Here is a 23,811-nt window from a genome sequence, read left to right on the forward strand (position 1 = left end):
CTCCTCCTCTAGCCAAACAGAAAACCTCAGGGTTCCTCAGTGTTCTTCCTCTAAGCTCTTTTCCCTGGTAAGCTCCTCCACACCCACAACCTGAAATATCATCGAGAAGAATGGATGCTAGTGACTCCCAAATGTGGAGATCCTAACAGCAACAACAATAACTGCTATGTAAATATTAGCTCTCATGTGCCACGCACTGTTCAAAGAACTGCTTTAGGTCCCCTAACAACCTGAGGTAGATACTATCATTACTCCAACTTGCAGATGAAGAAACGGAGGCACAAAAAAGTTGATAATTTGCTCAAGTTGCAGTAAATGGCAGAGCCAAGATTCAAACTCAGACAGGCTGGGCTAGGGCCTGTATTCTCACTCAAACACAACAGTTGTCATCTTCAAGCGCTAGGCTTGATAACTCACTGCCTACTTCACATCTCTGCTCTGATGTCTTGTTAGTATCTCCAAGGCCCAGCCAAAATCTCTGGCTTCCCCTCCCCAGTGCCCCACCTGCTCCTCCCTGACTACCTTCTCCATCAACAGCATCATCATGTCTAGGCATTGAGCTAGAAACCAGCGACTCAGCTTTGATTCTTTCTCATCCTCCTCCCCCTCCCCCCTGCCCTCGTCCTCCTCCCATTATGTAGTGGACCACCATGTACTGTCAATTTTTTTTCTCCAAAACTCACTTCCAGTCTACCCTCTACCCTTTCTTGTTCCTGACATTCTTTTTTAGGACAGCGTCTTCTCACTTGAACAGCTAAGGTAGCCTCCTGGTAGGTCTCCCCAGTTCTGCATTTCCCCCCTTTTTATCAATTCTCTAAACAATTAGAATTCTCTTTTAAAACTGTGACTCTCACTGTCTACTTAACAGCCCCTCACAGTTCCATGCTGTACTTAGGATGAACTGCAGTGAAGCCCATCATGACATACAAGGCCCTGCATCCTGTGCTACTTTCCTCCTTAGTTGCTTTGCCCCAGGCCCACACACTGGCTTTCTTCCCTCCCTGGCCAGCACCTTTCTGACCTCAGGTCCTTTGCACACATTGTTCCATTTGCTTAGAATGCTTTCCTTGTGGCTGCTTGCATCATTCGGAGGTCTGAGCTTAAATATCACCTCCTTCACGAGGCCTCCCATGAACCTCCACCTCTCATTCCTCTCTTACAGTCACCCGTTAGCTTCCTTTTGAACTGCTGTGCAATCTGTAATGTTTATTTGTGGATTGTTTACCAGACTGGGAGCTCCACTGTGATAGGGGCTGCTGCTTGTCACTGCTTGACACAATGCACAGTGCCCAGGAAACACAGTATGAGAAAGGGTGGGAGGAATAGCTGAGGGTTCAGGGAGGGAGAGAGCTCATTTGTTTTTTGTTTGGTTTTGTTTTGTTTTGTTTTGTTTTTGAGATGGAGTCTCACCCTGTCACCCAGGCTGAAGTGTAGTGGTGAAATCTCGGCTCACTGCAACCTCCGCCTCCCAAGTTCAAGTGATTCTCCTGCCTCAGCCTCTCGAGTACCTGGGATTACAGGCATGCGCCACCATGCCCGGCTAATTTTTGTAATTTTTAGAAGAGATGGGGTTTCACCATGTTGGCCAGGTTGGTCACGAACTCCTGACCTCAGGTGATCCGCCCACCTCAGCCTCCCAAAGTGCTGGAATTACAGGCGTGAACCACTGCGCCCAGCCTGAGAGAGCTTATTTGAATTTGAAGAATCTCAAAAGGGTCTATTTGTGCTCATTGCCGTGAGAAGAAAGAACTTTACCTTGGTAGCCACTGGAGGGGGGAATGGCTCCAGCAGACAGGCAATAAGAGCAAAGGCCTGGAGAGCTCAGGGAGATCCATAAATGCAGAGGGTATAGGAGTGGGACACAACAGGAGGTAATGGGGATCACAGCACAGAGAGCCTGGGCTACTGAGACAAGAGGTGAAGCACTGGCTAGAGAGCAAAGAGGAACAGGACCTGGGAAAAGAGCCTAACAGGAGGACATGGCTGAGGTTTTAACCACCACCCAGGAAGAAGAACAATCTGGATGGTTTGGCAGTGAGAGGAGGTAACAACACACTACCACGCTAGTGAAATGTCTGTCCTTCCGTGGTAAGAAGAACGGAGATTAAGTTACGACTTACCATGCTTTGGCCTAATTTTAAAACAGCACAAGGAACTGTTTAAAGGCTTCAAAGATTCCGAAGAAAAACCAATCCATTTGCATAACCAGATATAAGATTACATTAGAGACTAGAATATCTGGTTCTTGCCCACGAGAACATCTAGCTTGTCAGGTTAATTCTTCCTTTAAATTAGAGTCAGATGCAAAGTCTGGAGAGCCAAGCCAGAATGGGAATGGAGATTTCAAACATAAATCAATTACTTAAAAATTGAAGTAGAACCAAGGATATGGAGGCAGAGCACTTGAGCAATGATTTTCACTTATCCGGAGTGTCTGGTCCCAGAAGAGGCAGGTAAGAAAAGTTCTATTTTAGTTGTCTTCAAAGGGAAGCCTCATAATGCAACATCACAGACATTAATCTCTTTTTCTTGAATTTAGCTTCAAAGACCTGTTAAAGTTAAGCATTCTTGGAACTAGCAATAGCTTGCATCACGTAACGCAAGACAAGAAGCTGTGTGATCAACAGACCAGGACAAGTTGAAGAATGTGACCGCATTTCTGCATTAGAATTTCAAAGCCAAATTAAAGCAAGATGCTGGGTCCCACGTAGTGCTTGTTAAGGCCAAGACAACAGTTCAACAGAACAGACAGTACAAGCAAACACGTATTTTATGGCTCTATGCTATTCCTGAAAACAGCCAGCTTGCATTTTGACTGGCAACAACTGGATGTTACTGTATAGACGGCTGTTGGGCATTCATTAAATATTCATCTTTAAAGATTTATGGAAGTTGTCATTTTAAGGGATCATTATAAACTTCCTGGCAAGATTATTGAATCAGGGAGCTGGCTGAAAATTATAAAGAAGAATAAAACCAAGGACTTAAACAAAACCCAAGAACTAAAGCTCATCAAGTTACATATGAGGAAATAATGGTTGAAATTTTGCTTCTCAAAGAAGAGCTGCATTCTACTGATGATTTAACAATACTAGGATACTAGAGATCCTGTGTGGTAAGGATCTCCAACAGCTTAGAAATGGATGTTTTAAAAACTTACACTATTCAGAGGGTGTAAGTCCTTCAGCAAAGAAAAGGAGGAACTAAATAAAGGGGAGAAAAAGGCTAGATCCCAAAAAAGACACTCCAATTTTGATTAGATCCTCTTCTCTGCCAGTGGAGTTGCTATGGAGATAATCTCCCCCTTGGCTATCATTTCAATCATGAAGCTTCTTAGGAAACACAGGTTTGGGGACAGTATTTAAAGGAGTGGGTATGGAGGGTGTGTTTGTTCTTTCACAAATACCATTACTTTTAAATTGTAAAACAGACACATGTATAATTCTAAGTTGTCACCAGCTTACCTGAAGGAGCTTCCTGATGCATTCATGGTGGCTGTTCTTGGCTGCGAGGTGTAAGGCGCTGTGTCCTAAATGGATTTTTTCAAATAATAATTTTTTTAAAAAAGGTCACACTTAAAAAAAAAATCTCTTTCTTATCTGTGAGAAGACAGCTATAAGGAAATAGGTTATTCTCGAAAAAAGACAGAACTGTGTGTGGTTTTTTTTTTTTTTTTTTTTGAGACAGGGTCTCACTCTGTCACCCAGGCTGGAGTGCAGTGACATGATCACGGCTCTCTGCAGCCTCAACCTGCTGGGCTGAAGTGATCCTCCCACCTCAGCCTCCCAAGTAGCATGCCACAACACCTGGGTAATTTTTGTATTTTTTGTAGAGATGAGATTTCACCATGTTGCCCAGGCTGATCTCGAACTCCTGAGCTCAAGCAGTCCTCCTGCCTTGGCCTCCCAAAGTGCTGGGATTACGGGCATGAGCTACTGTGCCTGGGCTGGAACTGTTTATTCTTGAGAGTGGGGAGAATCGAGCATCCCCCATCCCACCTACTGGATGACATTCACAGGCTCCAACTGCCGTTCTCTTGGGGTACGAAGCAGCTCCAGGCTAGACGCTTGTGGTGGGCTCATGATAATGCAGCTCAGCAGCTCTGCTTTCAGCTGTCTATATGTTTGCCAAATGTCCTGTGTCCACAAGAGCCATGCCAGGCTACGCCCACCACAGGCTGAGGAAACCAGTGAAGGCAACTCACAAGCCAGCAGAATACATCAAAGATCCACACACTTCAGCCCCGACTTTTGACATCTCATTTCCGCCTCCTCTCAATGTACTCCAGCCCTGAATGGAAATTACCTGAAGTTTTCTGATTTCAAAGTTCTTATATAGAAGAAGGGAGAGAGTTGTAAAATTCTCAGTGAGGTCTTTCTTGACTTTCTCGTTTCAAATTCCAATTTCTCCCTAACTCTTTTAACCCCACTCCCTGCTTTATTTCTAAGAGACAGAGCACTTAGCAGCTTCTATCACCCCCTTTTACCTCTTTCTCTATACAGACACACACTTATATAGATAATTGCTTTTCCCCCTACGAGAATATAAGCTTGGTGAGGACAGACACCCCTGTTGATTCCCTGCTGTATCTCTAGTATCGACAACACTGCGGCACAGTAGGCTATCAATACATTTCCGTCCATCTGAATTAGAGGGTATGCTCATTTCAAATGTCTGGATTGGGGGACCTGGGAAGAGGGTCAGAGCAGAGGACCTGACCACTGCCAGACAACCCAGCACACCTAGTAAACTCTTAATCCTGGATTTCCCAAGCTATTTGAGCCAATATAACACCTGTAGATAATTCCCATACTTTAGGACGTGCTTAAAGCACTTTCTTAACCTTAGCACCACTGACCTTATAAGTTGGACAAAATATATAATATATGCTTTATATATTATAACCATACACATTGATTAAAGGGTGCCATAGAAGAGAAGGCCACCCAAAAATCAAAACCAAAGCTAAACCAGCAACTGGAGATGCGAGGGATAGATAAAGGCTCTCCAGTTTTCCTCCTTCTAAGGATTCATATTTTCATATATGAGCTTCTCACTCTCCTAAATCTCTTTTCTTTTATGAGAAAAGTTTTATTAGGAAAGTCAAGTATGCAAAAGGATCAGAGAACACTCAAGATATGTGAGTGGAACAGAAACTGCAAATCATCTTTTAATCTCTGTTTTACCTCCTTCTACAGCAAAACCTTGCATTTTAAATTTTATTTATTTAATAAACAAATAAAAACAGTGAATACCACTGTTTCTATGTACAAGCACATTCTGAGTTTTAAACAAATGCCTTACAAATGAAGTTTTGGAACACATCTTGATTGTAAGAAGGAGACTGTTTATGTTGTACATACAATGCATTAACTTGTTCTTGTTATGGACTAAAGCTATTCTGCATAAGCAGCACCCACTGGAAACAGGCACAATTCTCCGAAGACAAGATGGTTGGGAGATGTAAACAACTTATCATAAAATAACAGGGTTTCTTTTCACTTTGAATAAGTGTTCTAGTCAAACCTGGAAGTGCCAGGTTTCTATAGAAGCAAAAATTCTTTTATTTCCCAGCCCTGTGATGTTTTTCTAATGAGCAACACAAAAGTATTTTCACTAAAATAGTTTCAAAATCCGAATGATGCATCATTCCCTGAACACTATAACACTGAAGTAAGATGTCTCTCATCACTAATACTAACACAAAATTCTCTCTCCAAATGCAAAATTTTCTGGACAAAATATTATTTTAGTGATAGAATCCAACTGTGATGAGACAATGTATCTCTGACTCCCATATAGCTGTGGATCTGTCTAGAATATCAGGAAGCAATTTTCCTGTGGGCAAATAACTAGGGCAACCCTAAGTGCATTCTAGCAGAATTCTGCCTGCAATAAAAGACTAATGATATTTATAAATTAAGAGTCTTGGACTATTACAGGTAGTCTAAGAACCCTATTACTTAGGCTGTCTGAGGAGAATGGCCCAGCTGCTCTGGCCATAGGGCACCTTTCCCTAAAACTACCTCAGACTATGACCATGTATTCAATTCTTAAGACAGCTGGAAAAAACAGGGAAGAATTAAGAAATATCATAGAGGAATCGTTAATGGGACTATAAAAATACTTTTCAAGTATATGTGAAAAATGTTAAAACCAGTGAAACCATAGGATACAAAGCTATGGCTAACAAATCCAAAAGGTGAATGTTTCTTAAATAGTTAGAAATAAACTATTTCTTAAATAGTTTCGGATCACAATACAGCAACATTTAAAAATAAAGATAATTAAACGACACTCAACTAGATAAAAGTTTTAAAATATTTTCTTAAAATCAGTTTTGGAATGTAGAATATGTTTAAACAACAAAGTATAAATTTATTTGTTTTTTATTTACAATGTTAATTATATTTAAACATTACTTTTGGAATTCCTCATCTTCACATCAAATTTTTATCACTGAAGCACAAGTCCGTTCACCTTGTTGTAGTTCCAGGAGAGATAAAATCTGATTGCAAAAGATTTATTTATAATAACCATTCTTGCCAATAAATACTTTTATGAAATTATCCCTTAGTTTCTCCTTATTTTAAAAGTACAGTGTAGATTTGAGGCCAGGCATGGTGGCTCACACCTGTAATCCCAGCACTTTGGGAAACCGAGACGGTTGGATCTCTTAGCCCAGGAACTCAGAGACCAGCCTGGGCAACATGGTGAAACCCCATCTGTACAAAAAATACAAAATTAGATGAGTGTGGTGGCATATGCCTGTAGCCCCAGCTACTCAGAGCGAGGCTGAGAGATGGGAGAGTCACTTGAGCTCCAGCCTGGCGACACAGCAAGACTCTGTGTCAAAAAAAAAAACAAAAAAAAAAAAAAGATTTGCAGTGTTTTACACAGACACAAAAGATGCTTTGGGTATGTGTATCTTCCTTAAATTTTATTTTGATTTATTTATTTTAAAAATAAGACACAGAGTTTTGTCATGCTGCCCGGGCTAGTCTCGAACTCCTGGGCTCTAGTGATCTTCCCACCTCCGCCTCTCAAATTGCTGGGATTATAGGTGTAAGCCACTGTGTCTGGCCTATGGGTATCATTTGAAATATTCTCATGGCCGGCCAGGTGTGGTGGCTCGCACCTGCAATCCCAGCACTATGGGAGGCCAAGGTGGGTGGATCACTTGAGCCCAGGAGTTTAAGACCAGCCTGGGCAACATGGTGAAACCCCATCTCTACTAATATTACAAAAATTAGCTGGGTGTGGTGGCACATGCCTGTAATCCCAGCTATTCAGGAGACTGAGGTGGGAGAATCACTTGAACCTAGGAGGCGGAAGTTGCAGTGAGCTGAGATGGCGCCACTGCACTCTAGCCTGAGCGACTCATTTTTTTTTTAAAGATACTGAAATATTCTCATGGCCAAGTTATGCTGATCATTATATATGGTTGGCCTTTTGACCTCTCCATACATGAGTTAATAGCAAATAAATTACCATAAATCATGAATTTATTGGGTATAATTTACAATTATATTTGAAAACACCACATACTCTGAAGTGCCTGAGTTTTAAGGCACACTATCTTTTGTGCCTTCACACAGTGTCAAATTTGAGTGGAATTAAAGGGTGTCATAGAAGAGAAGGCCACCCAAAAATCAAAACCAAAGCTAAACCAGCAACTGGAGATGCGAGGGATAGGTAAGAGCTCTCCAGTTTTCTTCCTTCTAAGGATTCATATTTTCATATCTGACCTTCTCACTCTCCTAAATCTCGTTTCTTTTATGAGAAAAGAAGTTTTATTAGGAAAGTCAAGTGTGCAAAAGGATCAGAGAACACTCAAGATATGTGAGTGGAACAGAAACTGCAAATCATCCTTTAATCTCTGTTTCTACCTCCTTCTACAGCAAAACCTTGCATTTTTAATTGTATTTATTTATTTATTTGAGATGGAGTCTCGCTCTGTTGCCCAGGCTGGAGTGCAGTGGCATGATCTCAGCTCACTGCAACCTACGCCTCCTGGGTCCAGGCGATTCTCCTGCCTCAGCCTCCCGAGTAGCTGGAAGTACAGGTGCCCGCCACCACGCCCAGCTAATTTTAGCAGAGACAGGGTTTCACCATGTTGGTCAGGCTGGTCTTGAACTCCTACCCCAGATGATCCTCTTGTCTAGACCTCCCAAAGTGCTAGGATTACAGGTGTGAGCCACCACACCCAGCCAAAACCTTGCATTTTTAACTGGAAAAATGGCTGCCCAGAAGTCCCCAGCTCCCCATAAAGCCAGATATGGTTATGGACCACATTCTGTGCATCAGATCTGGGTGGAAATGTGCAGGTGCAGTGTGTGGGCCATACTTGCCTTTCCCTTTCTGCTGATGGGACACAGGTTCTGGGAAGTCATCCTGGACCACTGGCACCCAGTAACACCGTGGATGGCAGAGCAACAAGGTGAAGGGGCCCAGGCAGAGCTGCCATACCAGTGTGGGACTCTCCTGAGTGGGATACAATGCTATCTTGTTTAAGCCCCTCTTATTTAGAAACTCTATCACATAGTATCTGATGTATATGCTTGTTAATAAAGGGAGTCTGAAAGCTAGTGCCTGTGGTAATGCTTCTATTTAATTCTGTCTCATACTCCAGGGTGCTAAATGCAAACTTAAAAAAAAAAAAAAAAAAGACTAGGAGTCAATTTTACTATTTGCCTAGGAGAAGTGTTTTCTAAAGAAACAGATATAATTGCCTATTCTTACTGCAATGAAGAACAAGAGCAACAAGCAATGAAAAATGCCAGACAAATAATGTGAGTCTAGTTCAGAGATGGTCCAGTGAACCTGAGAGCTGATTTTCCCATCTGGTCACTGTATGCCTATGGGCTAGTTGGCAAACTAGTAATTAAGGAATGGGAGGAGGCCGTGCGTGGTGACTCACACCTGAAATCCTAGAACTTTGGGAGGCCGAGGTGGGCAGATCACTTAAGGTTAAGAGTTTGAGATCAGCTTGGCCAACACGTGAAACCCCGTCTCTACTAAAAATACAAAAAATTAGGTGTGGTGGCACACACCTGTAATCCCAGCTACTTGGGAGGCTGAGGCAGGAGAATCACTTGAACCTGGAAGGCAGAGGTTGCAGTGAGCCGAGCTTAAGCCATTGCACTCCAGTCTAGGCAACAGAGCAAGACTCCATCTCAAAAAAAAAAAAACAAAACAAAACAAAAAAGGGAATTTGGGGAAAACCCCAAATCAAAAACCTAAGTCATGTTCTGGAGTCTTTCCTTTGGATTTTCTTTTTTGATTTGTACGTGTGGTCACTGAAAACCTTTAAAAAAAAAAAAAGATGTAAAACCTTTAAAAAGCCCAATGTATACAAGATAATAAAGATGATCTGGCTGGAGTAGCAATAATCATGATAATATAGTAGGGAAATGCAGTGAGCACTTATGTTAGCCTGACGCTGCCAAGATGCCCACACCAACCATCTCACTTAAGCCTCAAACCTCCAAGGCTATCTAAAATGACACGACTGTCGATGTTGCACCAGAACCACATCCAAGGCCTTATCTTCTGACAGCGTTTTGCTCTTAAAATTGCTTGTAAAGCATCCATAAAAATCCTCAGATTTCCAAGCATTTCAGGTAGAAAACAGCTTTTAAAATGCTAACAGATTCTTGCTTCTATAACTTAAATTCAGTCAAAAGTTTAAAAGTAGGAAATTATATCAATTTGACCATCCTGAAGCCATTAATCACGGATAAAAAGAATAAAAAGAGCCAGTGTAATAGATTTTGAAAGATAGTTTTGTGTGTGTGTGTTTTGTTTTTTTCAAAAATTCTACAGGGCAGGATTTATAGTAACAGATCTTTGTATCAGTTCTCACTGGGTCTTGAGATTGAAGGTGACTGCATCTCAGTAATAAAGTGGCAAAACTTAAGGTAGGTTCAGTGAAAAGACAGTACCTGTAAAAGTTAAGCCATTTAATTCATCCCTTAACCACCACAACACATGTTTAGGACTAGTGATGACCACTAAGCACTGTTACTAATGCAACCTCATCCTTCCCTTGTATTCAGATATGCTTTCTTGAGAGGGAGCGTGAGCAGGTGGGTATTACAGCCAACAGGTAAGACACAGGCATGGGCAACAAAAGCCATTACAATTTAACCTGTTTATTGGGACAGAAAAAAAATGAGAAGTGTTTTTCTAGATGCACTTTTTTCCATGCAGTGTTCTTCTTCTTTTGTTCCTGTGTTCTCTTTGCATGCTTTCAAGAAATCATGGGAAGAAGCTGGTACCTCATTCAGAGCAAAGTAAAACAATGAAGCCCAAGGAGCGAAGTGCTGGCATCATGGCTAAAAATGTCAGGGGAGAAGGAAGTGACGGAAGCTCTGAGACATCTTCAACCCATGGAATGTTTGGACAATGTCCTGCGACCCCAAAGTGCTGTGGATTCCACCAATTTCAACTGGTTCCCACTGGCCAATCCCGGGAAATATCCAGGCTGTGTCTGCAGCAAACTCCATCCAGTGTTGCTTCTTAGAGAGTGGTTCCATCTTAGTCTGCAGGAAGTGGGCACTGCCCTGGGGCATCCAGGTCTTCCTGCCCAGCACTGTACCAGCCTCTCAGGAACTGGTTAGGGCTCTGGTGATAAATACGACCTTTACCCACAGGGTGTTATGAGGCCACAAAGAACTATACTTCTTAAGAGCCTTTAATGTGGGAAATGAAACTTGTGGGATATTTATTAAATTAAAATGCAGGATATAGAATTTATTGTATAATATGATCTCAGGCATGTAAAAATGTATTGGGAAAATCTGGAAGGAAATACAACAAAATAGAAATTTTTTTTTTTCTTTCTGATAGGAGTAGGAACTTGAGTTATCTTCTTTATAGTTTACTATATTTCTTAACTTTTCTACAATGAGCATGTATTAAAAATAACTTATTCTGGCTGGGCATGGTGGCTCATGCCTATAATCCCAGCACGATGGGAGGCCGAGGTGGGTGGATCACCTGAGGTCAGGAGTTCAGGACCAGCCTGGCCAAGATGGTGAAACCCCATCTCTACTAAAACACAAAATTAGCCAGGCATGGTGGTAGGCGCCTGTAATCCCAGCTACTCAGGAGGCTGAGGCAGGAGAGTCATTGGAACCTGGGATGCAGAAGTTGCAGGGAGCAGAGATCGTGCCAGTGTACTCCAACTTTGGCAACAGAGCCAGACTCCATCTCAAAACAAAACACACACACACACACACACACACACACACACCAAAACAAAACAAAACAAAAAACATTTTTCCCTACAATAAAAAGAGGTGAGGGAAGATTTTGGTTATGCTGAAAATTACTACAGTCCTGTCTAATCTATTTCTTAACATCAAGTACAATGAAACAAAACTATGTGACAACACCAGTTTATTCATTCTGAGCTAATGCTTTCAGATTATGGGTTTCTTAGAGGGAAACTTCCCCTACTTAAGAGGACATACGTCTCATTAGGGGTATTTTAGCAAATCATACTGTACCATGTGGTTTTATGGCATAACTTTAAGAGCAATGACAATGAACTTTAAAAACAAACACAATAATTGAGTCTTGAGATTAAAGATGACTTTAATTGGAACAACATAAATTAGTATTTCCCTCAAGGCAGTCACTTAAGGAAACCACTTATCCCCCTATATTGGTGTTGCCATTTCTTAAAATATTTTGGAACTTTCTGTGGAACTGCTCAGAAAATCATTCTGTTATTTCAATCACTCCCTATTTTGACCAAAAACGGTTTTACCAGTTTGACACATTATTTACCTGACTTGACATCAAATTTTTTTAGGGCTCTTAGATTTGCCCTAAAAAAAAACCCCTATTCTCAAAGGATAAAGATTCCCAACCACTGAGATTCTTTTTTTTAAGTCCTCACACAATGAAAACAATTCTAAACCTGTTCCCAACCATATTTTGAGTAATAATAGCATTCCTGCAATACCTGGCTGATCCCCCAAGATGACTAGTCTGAAGAGGCCAATTTTGGCAGTGGGAGAAAAGAGAGAGATCCATTACAGATTCATGAAAACCCTTGATACAGGCAATGGAGTTAGGCTGATTTTGTATCCCAGTAAACACTAATAAAAACCTATTAGAAGCCAAAAATTCTCGAGTACAATAGAAAAATGAAAAGCCATCAGCGGTTACTTTGGTCCTTTGGGGTGGCCAGCAGGGGCAGAATCTCAGGCTGGACACCCCAGGGGTTCCTTCTTATAGGACGATAAGACTGCTACCTTTTGTCTCCATTTGCCTTGTTCATCATTTGTCAACACTGGCTTCACATTAGAATCACCCAGGGAGCTTTAAAAAAAAATACCAGTTGACTGGCAACATCCAGACAATGGAATCTGAATCTCAGAGGGTAAAGTGTAGGTATATATATTTGTGCGTGTGTGTGTGTGTGTGTGTGTGTGTGTACTGTTTATTCTTCTCTTTTCCCTTCCTTCAAGTTCCCAGGTGAACTGGATGCCCTGAAGTACAGAAAGGGGTGAGAATCGTGGGCAGCTGGTCAGATGAAGATCAAGGCTTCCATCTACAGAGCCTATCTCAGTTGATGAAATGAGCTCCTGAGTAACTCACTCATCACCTCACACTACGATTCATAAAAACAAAAATTAGGGACTATTCCTTGGTCTGTACATATAATCTTAGAAAATAATATAAAAGATGAGGATAAGAAGCATACAGTCTCTTGTTGACTAACCACATGAAAGATGAAAACACAGAAGTAGGCTACATAACGAAACCATGTCAGAGTCTAGTTATTGGAGGTGATTCTCTTTTCTTCTTTTGGACTCTAAATTTTATCTGTAGACTCTAATTTTTTCTTTCTTTTTTTTTTTTTGGAGAGAGTCTTGTTCTGTTGCCCAGGCTGGAGTGCAGTGGCACAATCTCGGCTCACTGCAACCTCAGCTTCCAGGATTCCAGCGATTCTCGTGCCTCAGCCTCCTGAGTAGCCAGAATTACAGGCTACATATTTTTGTATTTTTAGTAGAGATGGGGTTTCACCATGTTGGCCAATTTGGCCTCAAACTCCTGGCCTCAAGTGATCCACCCACCTCAGCCTCCCAGACTGCTGTAACTACAGGGTGAGTTACCACACCTGGCCTTAAATTTTCCATAATGAATATGTATCACCTTTTGATACTTAATCTAGTGCTGGCCTGCTGACTTAAGAGATTAAAAACCACATACCGGTAGTATCTTGGGCTGTCACATCCACACCATGTGTAACCATGACCCTGAGGCATTCCACGTGTCCTTTTGCAGCAGCAAGATGGAAACTGGAAAGAAGTAAACACAATCTCCTTGAGATTTCTACTCTTTAATGTTCATCTCCAACCAATTTTTTCCCCCCGCCATTTCACGTACAATTTCTCTTCCTTGAGCTCCACAAACACCCACTGACTACGCATTATTATCAATCTCATTTTGAAGAGGAGGAAACAGAGGCTCAGGATGGTCTGAGAATTTTCTCATTGACAGCTGTAGTTAAGTGATGGAGCAGGAGTTTGATCTTCCAGCCCCAAAGACCAGGCTTGAAAAAAGTAAGATTCAGCCATATATTTATCTCTTGATGAAACAAATCAGAAAGTCCCAACTAGATTGAATTTCTAAGTAATATCTTTATCAATGTTTTCCTATTGTCTAGTGTTTTCACCACAGCTATTTCACCATTTTAAAGTGATATGCTCTAAAAAGAAAATCTTATCTAAGTCAAAGAGTGGCCAAGGTTCTTGGACAACTCAATGCCCACTGTTGTGCTGTATCTGAGTAACAATAGTTGCATGCAATATTTGATAAGTGTCTAATGTGGGCCAAGCATCTGACTACACACTTTTAAGGCATTGTTTTTCATTCCTATGACAGCTCTTTAAAGGCGAGTTCTATTACTTTCTTCATTCGATGGCAGGTGTCTACACTCTAGTGCAAACAGCGTTAGAGAAAGCCCACCATTAAGACTCCAGAACTCAATGAAACTTGGGAGCACAAACCACGATCAGCATGTTTAGACTGGGCATTAGAGGAAGGGATAATATCCAAATGCCAAATCAATCATCCCTGCATATCCTGGGATGAAGGGCACTTTTGCATGCAGAAAGAAGCAAAGCACAATTCCACTGGGTGGTCAGGCCCAGAGGCCAAGATGGCTGCAAAATTTGGGCAAGTTTCCCTTCTCTCAGTTTCCATCCTTTAGAGAGGTTAATGAGCCTTCTAGTTCTTCTCCTGCCTCAGTCCTCTTTTAGAGATGTGACCTCAGGATACCTCTTATGAAGTCTCTTAGTGTCTGCACCTCTGAATTAATGTCCAGATAATATTTTCTCACTGGGTAGGATCTGTCATTGAAATCCAGGATAACATTCAACCGGAAAGTCCAATAGCTGATATTTAAACCCAAGTTGGTCTGATTACAGACTTCTTCTCTTAATAACTTGGCTGAGTGAGGGGGACATATCAACAAATAGGAATACTTCAGTACTCATTGCAAATCAGCCATAACATAATGATCTGTGTGTTTTGGAAAGTCATTTTAACCTCTCTGTTCCTAAATTTCCTCCATTGTAAAGGCTGGGGATCAAGTCAAATAATTTCTAATGGTTCCTTTGGCTCTAATGTTTAATTATTTTAGCTTACCTGGCTCTACTCACTGGAACTACTTCTGTATTTGTGCAGCAATCTATGTGTAATATCTATTTACAGTCACAATTTATTTTATAAGTGATTTCACATTACAGTAAAACTTTTCATGCAATAATTTGGGAATGTAGTGACTTTTCATTTTTTAATATTGTTTGAGATGGAGTCTCATTCTGTTGCCTAGGCTGGAGTGCAGTGGCACAATCTTGGCTCACTGCAAACTCCGCCTCCCAGGTTCAAGTGATTCTCCTCCCTCAGCCTCCCAAACAGCTGGGATTACGGGCGTGTGCTACCACACCAAGTTGATTTTTGTATTTTTAGTAGAGATGGGGTTTCACCATGTTAGCCAGGCTGGTCTCAAACTCCTGACCTCAGGTGATCCACCCACCTCAGTCTCCCAAAGTGCTGGGATTACAGGCATGAGCCACCATGCCTGGCCATAGTGACTTGTTTAAATGGAATTCCTGATTCAATATAGCTTAACCAAACTATATTGGGAGTGCAATAAATTACTCCACTTCTCAACACTGTTGGGATAGCTTCATTTTACAATAAGTTCACCTTTAAGCAGTAAGGTTATTATTAACCTTGGTGGAAGGTTTCTAAAAGTTTCCCAGCCTTAATAACAGTGCATGTAACATAATTAATTGCTCTTGGGAATATGGAGTCTCTTCAATTATTGAATTGTATGTTTAGGGATACTAATTGAAATGCCCCTGGATTACTAAGCCCTAAAATTGATTAATGTTTGGCTTCTTAATCTCTTTGTGTTTGTTTGTAAGCTGTTCACTATGCCATCTCCTAAAAACTAAATCAAAAGTATCTAAATAAGAGAGTAGCCATATCCCATTCTAAAGATAAACATACCAGGAAGTGTCTACTGCACAGGTACATATACACACACCCCAATCAATCAATTATATTTATCTATATTTAACTTTTGATTGAAATATAACATGTAAAGAAAGCTACACATATAATTGTATCGCTTGCTAAATTTTCACTAATGAAATATTTTTCCTTCATTCGAATCAAGAAACAATGTGGTCAGAGACCCCAAAACCCTCCTGCTAGCACCCCAGAAGTTCTCCATGTGCCCCTTTTAGTTACTAACCCCTTCCCCATGTGATATTTTTATTTTTTTCTACTCTGAGGCTTCTTAGATTACCTCTGCATTACATAGTCTATTTATGGGTGGTTAGAACTGCAGACCATCTGCCAGTGAAACATTATTGTAGGCTACTCCTGTACATTGGTAAATGCAGACTGGTGAACGTGATATGATATTCTACAAATGATCTGGGAAATGCAGAGTTTCAGGATCATCACTTGGAAGGCCCCCAATCAACACAAGGCAGAAGTGAGGTGTTAGGAAGCTGCGCTCAATTCCCATTCCCAGAACAGAATTTTCTTAGACATAGCTTTTTAAAAGAAAATCCCTGATATCAACCTGAATTGACATATTTCATGGCTGAAACACATTTTATTGAGGGATCCAGTTAGTTAAAGCTTCATTACATATGCTTTCATACGTTGTGTATGATAGTGAGAGATTTTATTTTGTCCTGCCTCTCCCATTGAGAGTTTAGATCAGTAAGTGACTTTTTTTCTCTATTCTGGGGACTTTCCAACCATTATCCTGCAGAATGCTTGTGTCCTGCTGAGAAAATAGAATGACAGAATTTTCTAAATTCATTATTTTCTCTTCATGTATTTTACCTAAAGCTGCATCACTTAACTGCTTTTATAGATAAAACGGACAAAGTACAAACAAATATAAATAACTAGAAACAGCTCATTCTGTAAGGATAGTCTTGGCTTTGATTTTACACTGCATGCATCTAATACCATATTTTTTGCTAGTAAAACCATTGCTAGTTCATGGAATTCAGTTAAACATTATTTCAAGGTGTTTCTGCAAGAAAACTCTAACATCCAGGTGTTTGCTGTGTTCTGATGTCACACAAAAGCTTCTGCTCTGCTTTCTAAAACACACAGGCATAGGAATGATCTTGAAAAGCAGGAAAGTGAAAAACTGATCATTTTAGCTAGAAGTGTATGATCCATTTACCCAGACAAGGAGGTCCACTGTGTGTCATCATTCCTCTCAGTGAGTATACACTTCTGGGAAATGGAAGCAAAGCCAGGAAACAGTCTGTGAGTCTGCTCTTGGGGAGATAGTCACTAATGCTGTGTGCTCTCTCTGCCCCTCCAGGTCTGCCCTCTGCTCAGAGGCAGTCCCCTAATGAACTGTATCCAATGGGCTGCCCTGTGTTTTGGCTCCTGGCTGGGCTTGCCCCGTGAGAATGACAATAGGGTTCAGGGCATCATCTCCTCCCCTCCTTCCCTGGCCACACCTCGACAGTGGCAGCCTTCCTCTGTGAAGGTCACAGCTCTGCCAGGCTGGCTCTCCCAAAGCCACAGCTGCAGCTCTCCCTCCTTGCCCCTTCACGTCAAGAGTAGAAATAGATTCTCACTGTTGCTAGAATCCTGGGCAGCATTCCCAACCTTAGATGATCCACAGGATGAACTGTTAAGTTCTAGTGGATATTATCTGATTAAACATTTCTAAGAGCCAATTCAGGCTATCCCTTTTAAGTTTTAATTGCCACATATAGTTTGTTTGCTTATTTAATATATGGGCATTGTGGCTAAAATGTAATGAGAGAGTATACCATGTAACTTTTTAATTATATGGCATATAATAAGTGACTTCAAAAAAGTTTTCGAATGTGGTCTTAGGCCAAAGTAGAGACCTGTTTAAAGGGTTCAAGAATATACCTCTCCACGGGTAAGAAAAACAAATGACTTTAGTAAAAGCCAGCACACAGTCTGGAACGTCCCACTACTCAAAAAAGAAATACTAAAATTCAAACTTTTTATGGTAAACTTGGTTTTGAGAGAATAACCAAACCCCAAACAATACATATGGGCACCAACACACATGGATACAAACAACTGCTACAAAAACAAAATTAAAAAGCCATCAAAATTCACATACTTCTTACCAGCTCAACCATCCATGTAATTTGTAAAATGTAATTAAGACTCTCAGAAAATACAAAAATGTATCAGCTCCTGAACCCTCTCATCATGCTAAGGTTTCATTCATTCTACTTGATGCAGACTCTAACGGAATTACTTAATTTTATCAGAGTCACCGACATATTACTCATTGAAGTACATGCTAGAATTGTGGTCTACAATTGGGAAAGTCTCAATAAGTTCTGTGGGCATATCCTGTGTAATAACGAAGGTTCTTCAGTAATGAGTTAGAAGTAAAATAAAATTTACTAAATATTCTATACTATATACTACGTATATATACACACACACCCCTATACACACTATACATGTTATATATATAATACCTTGTACCATATTCTACTATTAAAAATGTACAGGCTAGGTTTAGAAAAAAATGCAAAATAAGAAAGAATAACTACCAAGAAAGTCATTTTGATCTCTATTGCTTGCTCTAACTCCTTAAAATATCTTACTTTTTATATAATACAGTAATGAATCATTGCCATAATTTTAGTCAGAAAATCATTTTACTACTTAACTTGGAATGTAGCATCTATAACCTGAAAGAGTTTGCTCAATGAGTTATCACATAAAAGAAAACCAAAATGGTCAGCTTTGTCTTGGTTGTATGAAAGGTGTGCAAATGCAGAAGAAATAGGCACAAATCAGACAACGAAATGACTGTTGGCAATTCCCTACCAACCCATCTCCTGTACATTATGAAAGCACTTATATATTCAATCTGGGTATCTTACACTTGAACAACCAACTGAAAGAGCAGCCTCACTTAGTTTATTCCCCTCAGAGAGAAAGGAAGCTCCTAGAAATAGGACCCTTGCCTCCTTTTTGTCTCATTCGCCAACCCTATGCCTAGAAGCAGTTATTAATCAGGAGTGGAATAAACACCAATGTACAGAAGAACAGGGTGGGAAAACCACACTACTAACTTCTTTTCTGTATCTAATTTGGATATCAAATCATCTTAACGTTTTAACTTCAGGGACTCTGGTTCTTATTCCTAATGTCTGTGATTTTGAAAAATTAAAGCTTCTAACCTTATAGCTTTATCAAAGCTTAGCAGAGGGACAAAAACATCTAGTCAGATGATAAAGTATAACAAGAAGCAGGATATTAGGGAGGTAGTGCTGGTAACCTTAAGGACTCAAGACTATCTGGGTTTGAATCTATGCTTCCTTACTAATTAGGCTGTATCTCCATTTCCACGTCAGTAAAATGGGTTATGAGGAATACAGGAATTACGTACAAAAGCACTTTGTAAAGTGTGAAGTGGGAAATAAACACTCAAAACATGCCTCCAATTATTGTATCCTCACCAACACAAAGCACGGCACAGAGTCTGTGACATGTTGCTTGATAAAAGGAATTGTTTCAATGTTCACAAAGGACACAGTAGCAAAAGTTAAATCAGAACCACCACTGCTTAAAAAATGAAGAGAGGGGAAAGGAGGGGCAAAAGCTATGTGTGTTTCCATTGAATGGAAACTTGGGAACAAAGTCGTAGACAAGTAGCAAACCACAATAAACCATCCAAGACAAGCCTTGTCTAACGTCCACACTTGAGAAGCTGACGTTCTGGCACCTCTCACAGAAGTGATCATCCCCAAAGCAGGGTTTGGCAGCAGCAAGTCATTAACATTTAGCCTCGGAATGTGAACCAGAAGCACAGCAAACTTTGAATAAGATACTCAAGTGGAAAGTTAGGTTCTTTTGGGTAGAAAAACATGACCAGCCAGTGGCGGAACCTGATATGTAGATGACGGTAAGTAGATTTCCCTTCTCATGTATGCGGTGACTGATAAATGTCAGCATCCTCACAGGCTGGGGTGCTCTGTCTAGATGGGAGGCAGTCATCTATGGGGTCATCTCAGGCTGAGGAAGCAGATGGTGCCCAAATCCAGCACATGACTCATTAAGAGCATGACTGGTGCCCTCTGATGGCCTGTGTCCTGGATAGCTGGCAACTCTCTCTAAATAAAGAGAACTCACAGATTAGGATGGGGTAGGGGGCGAGGGCAATAAGTTGATAAAACTTACCTGTCCTCTTTAAACATAGTGTTTTTTGTTTTTATTTCTGTTTTGAGATGGAGTCTTGCTCTGTCGCCCAGGCTAGAGTGCAGTGACTCAGTCTTGGCTCACTGAACTTCCACTTCCCCAGTTCAAGTGATTCTTGTGCCTAAGCCTCCCTAGCAGCCAGGATTACAGGTGTGCACCACCAGGCCTGACTAATTTTTGTGTTTTGGCAGAGATGGGGGTTTCACCATTTTGGCCAGGCTGGTCTTGAACTCGTGACCTCAAGTGATCCACCTGCCTCAGCCTCCCAAAGTGCTGGGATTACAGGCGTGAGCCACCATGCCCAGCCAAACATGGTATTCTTAACAATGTTAATTCTAAGGCATTGGAATTAACTCAAGTATCGTATCATTTTGATATTTCTATAGTTGTATATTTTTACAAGTACTGCTACTTCTATAGCTAAAAGTATTCATTCATATATTTACTATAACATCAGGCTATCTATGTGTGAGACATGGTTCTAAGGAAACAATAATGAATAAAACAAAGTTCCTGCCTTTATGGAGCTTGACTTTTAGCAGGAAGACTAAAGAGAACCAATGGTTTCAACTGGGGGTGCTTTTGCACCCCTGTCCTTGGAATATTTGGCAGTGTCTGGAGACATTTTTTATTATGGACCAGGGAAGAGGGAGAGAAGGGAGATTCTATTGGCATCTAATCTGCAGAGGCCAGAGATGCTGCTGACCATCTCTACAATGTACAAGACAGGTTCCCACAACTACAAATCATCTATCCAGACCAAAATATCAGTAGTGGGCTGAGTGTGGTGGCTCACACCTGCAATTCCAGCACTTTGGGGGGCGGAGGGGGGCAGATTGCTTGAGCCCAGGAGTTCAAGACCAGCCTGAACAACATGGCCAAATCCTGTCTTTACAAAAAAAAAAAAATTTAAAAATTAGCCAGGTGTGGTAGCACATGCTTGTAGTCCCAACTACTCGGGAGGCTAAGGCGGGAGGATAGCTTGAGCCTGGGAGGTAGAAGCTATAGTAAGCTATGATCACGCCACCACTGCACTCTAGCCTGGGTGACAGTGAGACCCGGTCTAGAAAAAAAAAAATCAGTAGTACCTAGGTTAAGAAACTCTGTAATAAACCATTAAAGGCAATGTATATACTAAAACATAATTCTATAAAACAAATTAAACAAAGACCAAAAAACAAAATAAAAGAGAATTTAATCTTTATATTGAGTTATAATCCACATACCATAAAATCACCATTTTAAAATGCACAATTAAGTTGCTTTTAGTATATTCACAAAGCTGGCAACCAACGTCATTATCTAATTCTAGAACATTTGCATCATCTCCTCCCCCAAAAAAATCCCTTTATCCATTAGCAGTCACTCCCCATTTCCCTACTTTCCCCACTCCCAGGAAACCACAAATCCCCTTTGTGTTTTTTTTTTTTTTTTTTTTTTTTTTTTTTGAGACGGAGTCTCGCTCTGTCACCCAGGCTGGAGTGCAGTGGCCGGATCTCAGCTCACTGCAAGCTCCGCCTCCTGGGTTTAGGCCATTCTCCTGCCTCAGCCTCCCGAGTAGCTGGGACTACAGGCGGCCGCCACGTCGCCCGGCTAGTTTTTTGTATTTTTTAGTAGAGACGGGGTTTCACCGTGTTAGCCAGGATGGTCTCGATCTCCTGACCTCGTGATCCGCCCGTCTCGGCTTCCCAAAGTGCTGGGATTACAGGCTTGAGCCACCGCGCCCGGCCTACTTGCAGTTTCTATGGATTTGCCTATTCTGGACATTTCCTTTTAAAGATGGGATTGTATAATACATGGTCCTTTGTGTCTGGTTTCTCTCATTTAGCATGTTTTCAAAGTTCATCCATGTTGCAGTATGCATTAGTACTTCATTCCTTCTTTAATAATATTTCATTGTATGGATATGCCACATTTTGTTTATCTATTCATTATCTGTTGGACATTTCAGTTGTTTTTACCGGGGATTATTATCACTGCCCCAACATTCACGTACGAGTGGTTGTGTATACACATTTTTCAATACTAATGGGTGCATACTGAGGAGCGGAATTGCTGAGTCATATGGCCGTTGGGAACAGGCCCCAAAATTTGGCCATAAACTGGCTCCAAAACTGGCCATAAACAAAATCTCTGCAGCACTGTGACATGTTCATGACGGCCATGACGCCCATGCTGAAGGTTGTGGGTTTACCAGAATGAGGGCAAGGAACACCAGGCCCACCCAGGTGGAAAACTGCTTAAAGACGTTCCTGAACAAATGGCATGAGCAATATGTGCCTTAAGGACATGCTCCTGCTGCAGATAACTAGCCAGACCCATCCCTTTATTTCAGCCCATCCCTTTACTTCCCATAAGGAATACTTGTAGCAAATCCTGTGACTGGCTTGCTGTCAATAAACATGTGGGTAAATCTTTGTTTGAGGCTCTCAGCTCTGAAGGCTGTGAGACCCTTGATTTCCCACTCTACACTCTGTATTTCTGTGTGTGTGTCTTTGATTCCTCTAGTACTGCTGGGTTATGGTCTCCACGACCGAGCTGGTCTCTGCAAGTGGTGCCCAACGTGGAGGCTCAAACCCAGGTTGAAGGGTCACTGTGGCGACAGTTGGAAAACGTGGAGCTAAGCTGGAGGACACCCGAGTACTCTTTTAAGCAATCCCTGTAGTGAGTAAGAAGGGGAGCTTGGAAGCATCAGGGTAACAATTGGACAAGTGTGGGCTCTGGTTCGTTCCACCTTGGAACCTTTTCACATTAATGATGAGGAGGAAGGAGAGTATAATGAAGTAACAGAAAAGGTTTGTTTGCCAGCTAAAGCTAAAGTGGCAGAGGAGGAAGAGGTTCATCCCTACCCTTCTGCACCCCCTCCTTATTCTGAAGAAAAAGAGTGGCCTGACCCTCCAGATCTTTCATTTCCAGAGGACACTGGGCAAAAAGTAGTTGCCCCAGTGACTGTTTGAGCAGCGCCTCGAGTGACCGCTCTCAGTTCTACTCAGGCAGGAATTCAGCAAGCTAGATGAGAGGGTGGTTTAGAGGCCTGGCAGTTTCCTGTTAGGATACACCCCCCAGATCAACAGGGAAATATTATAGCTACATTTGAGCCATTTCCTTTTAAATTTGGAAAACGCCATGAGGGGCCCATCCCAGGCCCCATTCCAAACCGGGGTATTTCCGGTTCAGGCCATTCCCTCACCCCTGTACAATGTCTATCCCTCACCACAGCCAGTAAGTGCCACAGTAGATTTATGCTGCACAAAAGCTGTGAGCCTTCTGCCTGGGGAACCCCTGCAAAAGGTCCCAACAGGAGTCTATGGACCCTTGCCAGTGGGAACGATAGGATTACTTCTAGGAAGGTCTAGTTTAAATTTAAAAGAGGTACAAATGCAAACAGGAGTCATTGATTCAGATTAAATGGGGAAACTCAAACTGGTATATCTACTTCTGTTCCCTGGAAAGCAGAGCCAGGAGAGCGCATAGCACAGCTCCTGATTGTGCCATATGTGGAAATGGGGAAAAGTGAAATTAAATGAACAGGAGGATTTGGAAGCACAAATAAACAAGGCAAAGCAGTTTATTGGGTGAATAGAATTACTGACAAACATCCTACCTGTGAAATAACTATTCAGGCAAAGAAATTTAAAGGTTCGGTAGATACAGGAGCAGACATTTCAATCATTTCTCTACAGCACTGGCTGCCCACATGGTCAGTTCAACCCATTCAATTTAACATAGTTGGAGTTGGGAAAGCCCCTGAAGTGTATCAAAGTAGTTATATTTTGCACTGTGAAGGGCCCGATGGACAACCTGGGACTATTCAACCAATTATAACTTCTGTACCTATAAATTTATGGGGAACAGATTTATTACAACAATGGGGAGAACAAGTTCTGATTCCAGAACAATTATATAGCCCTCAAAGTCAATATATGATGCATGAAATGGGGTATGTCCCTGGTATGGGACTAGGAAAAAATTTGCAAGGCTTGAAGGAACTACTCCAAACAGAAAGACAAAGTTCCCGCCAAGGTTTANATTTTGCACTGT

The 23,811-nt window shown here is 41.3% G+C and overlaps 1 protein-coding gene across 10 annotated transcripts in view; it reads right to left on the bottom strand.

The window, feature by feature from the left end:
* Positions 1-23,811, bottom strand: part of RAI14 (retinoic acid induced 14) — a 179,763-nt gene that overhangs the window by 25,316 nt on the left and 130,636 nt on the right. For all 10 annotated transcript variants that reach the window (XM_017894507.1, XM_017894501.1, XM_017894508.1 and 7 more), the window contains 2 exons: positions 13,228-13,316; positions 3,465-3,529 (listed from right to left, as the gene is read on the bottom strand). In XM_017894507.1, coding sequence (XP_017749996.1) covers positions 3,465-3,529; positions 13,228-13,316 — 154 coding nt within the window. The remainder of the gene's footprint in view (positions 1-3,464; positions 3,530-13,227; positions 13,317-23,811) is intronic.

This window comes from Rhinopithecus bieti, unplaced genomic scaffold (assembly GCF_001698545.2).
Source record: "Rhinopithecus bieti isolate Rb0 unplaced genomic scaffold, ASM169854v2 scaffold_25530, whole genome shotgun sequence".
Taxonomy (NCBI): domain Eukaryota; kingdom Metazoa; phylum Chordata; class Mammalia; order Primates; family Cercopithecidae; genus Rhinopithecus; species Rhinopithecus bieti.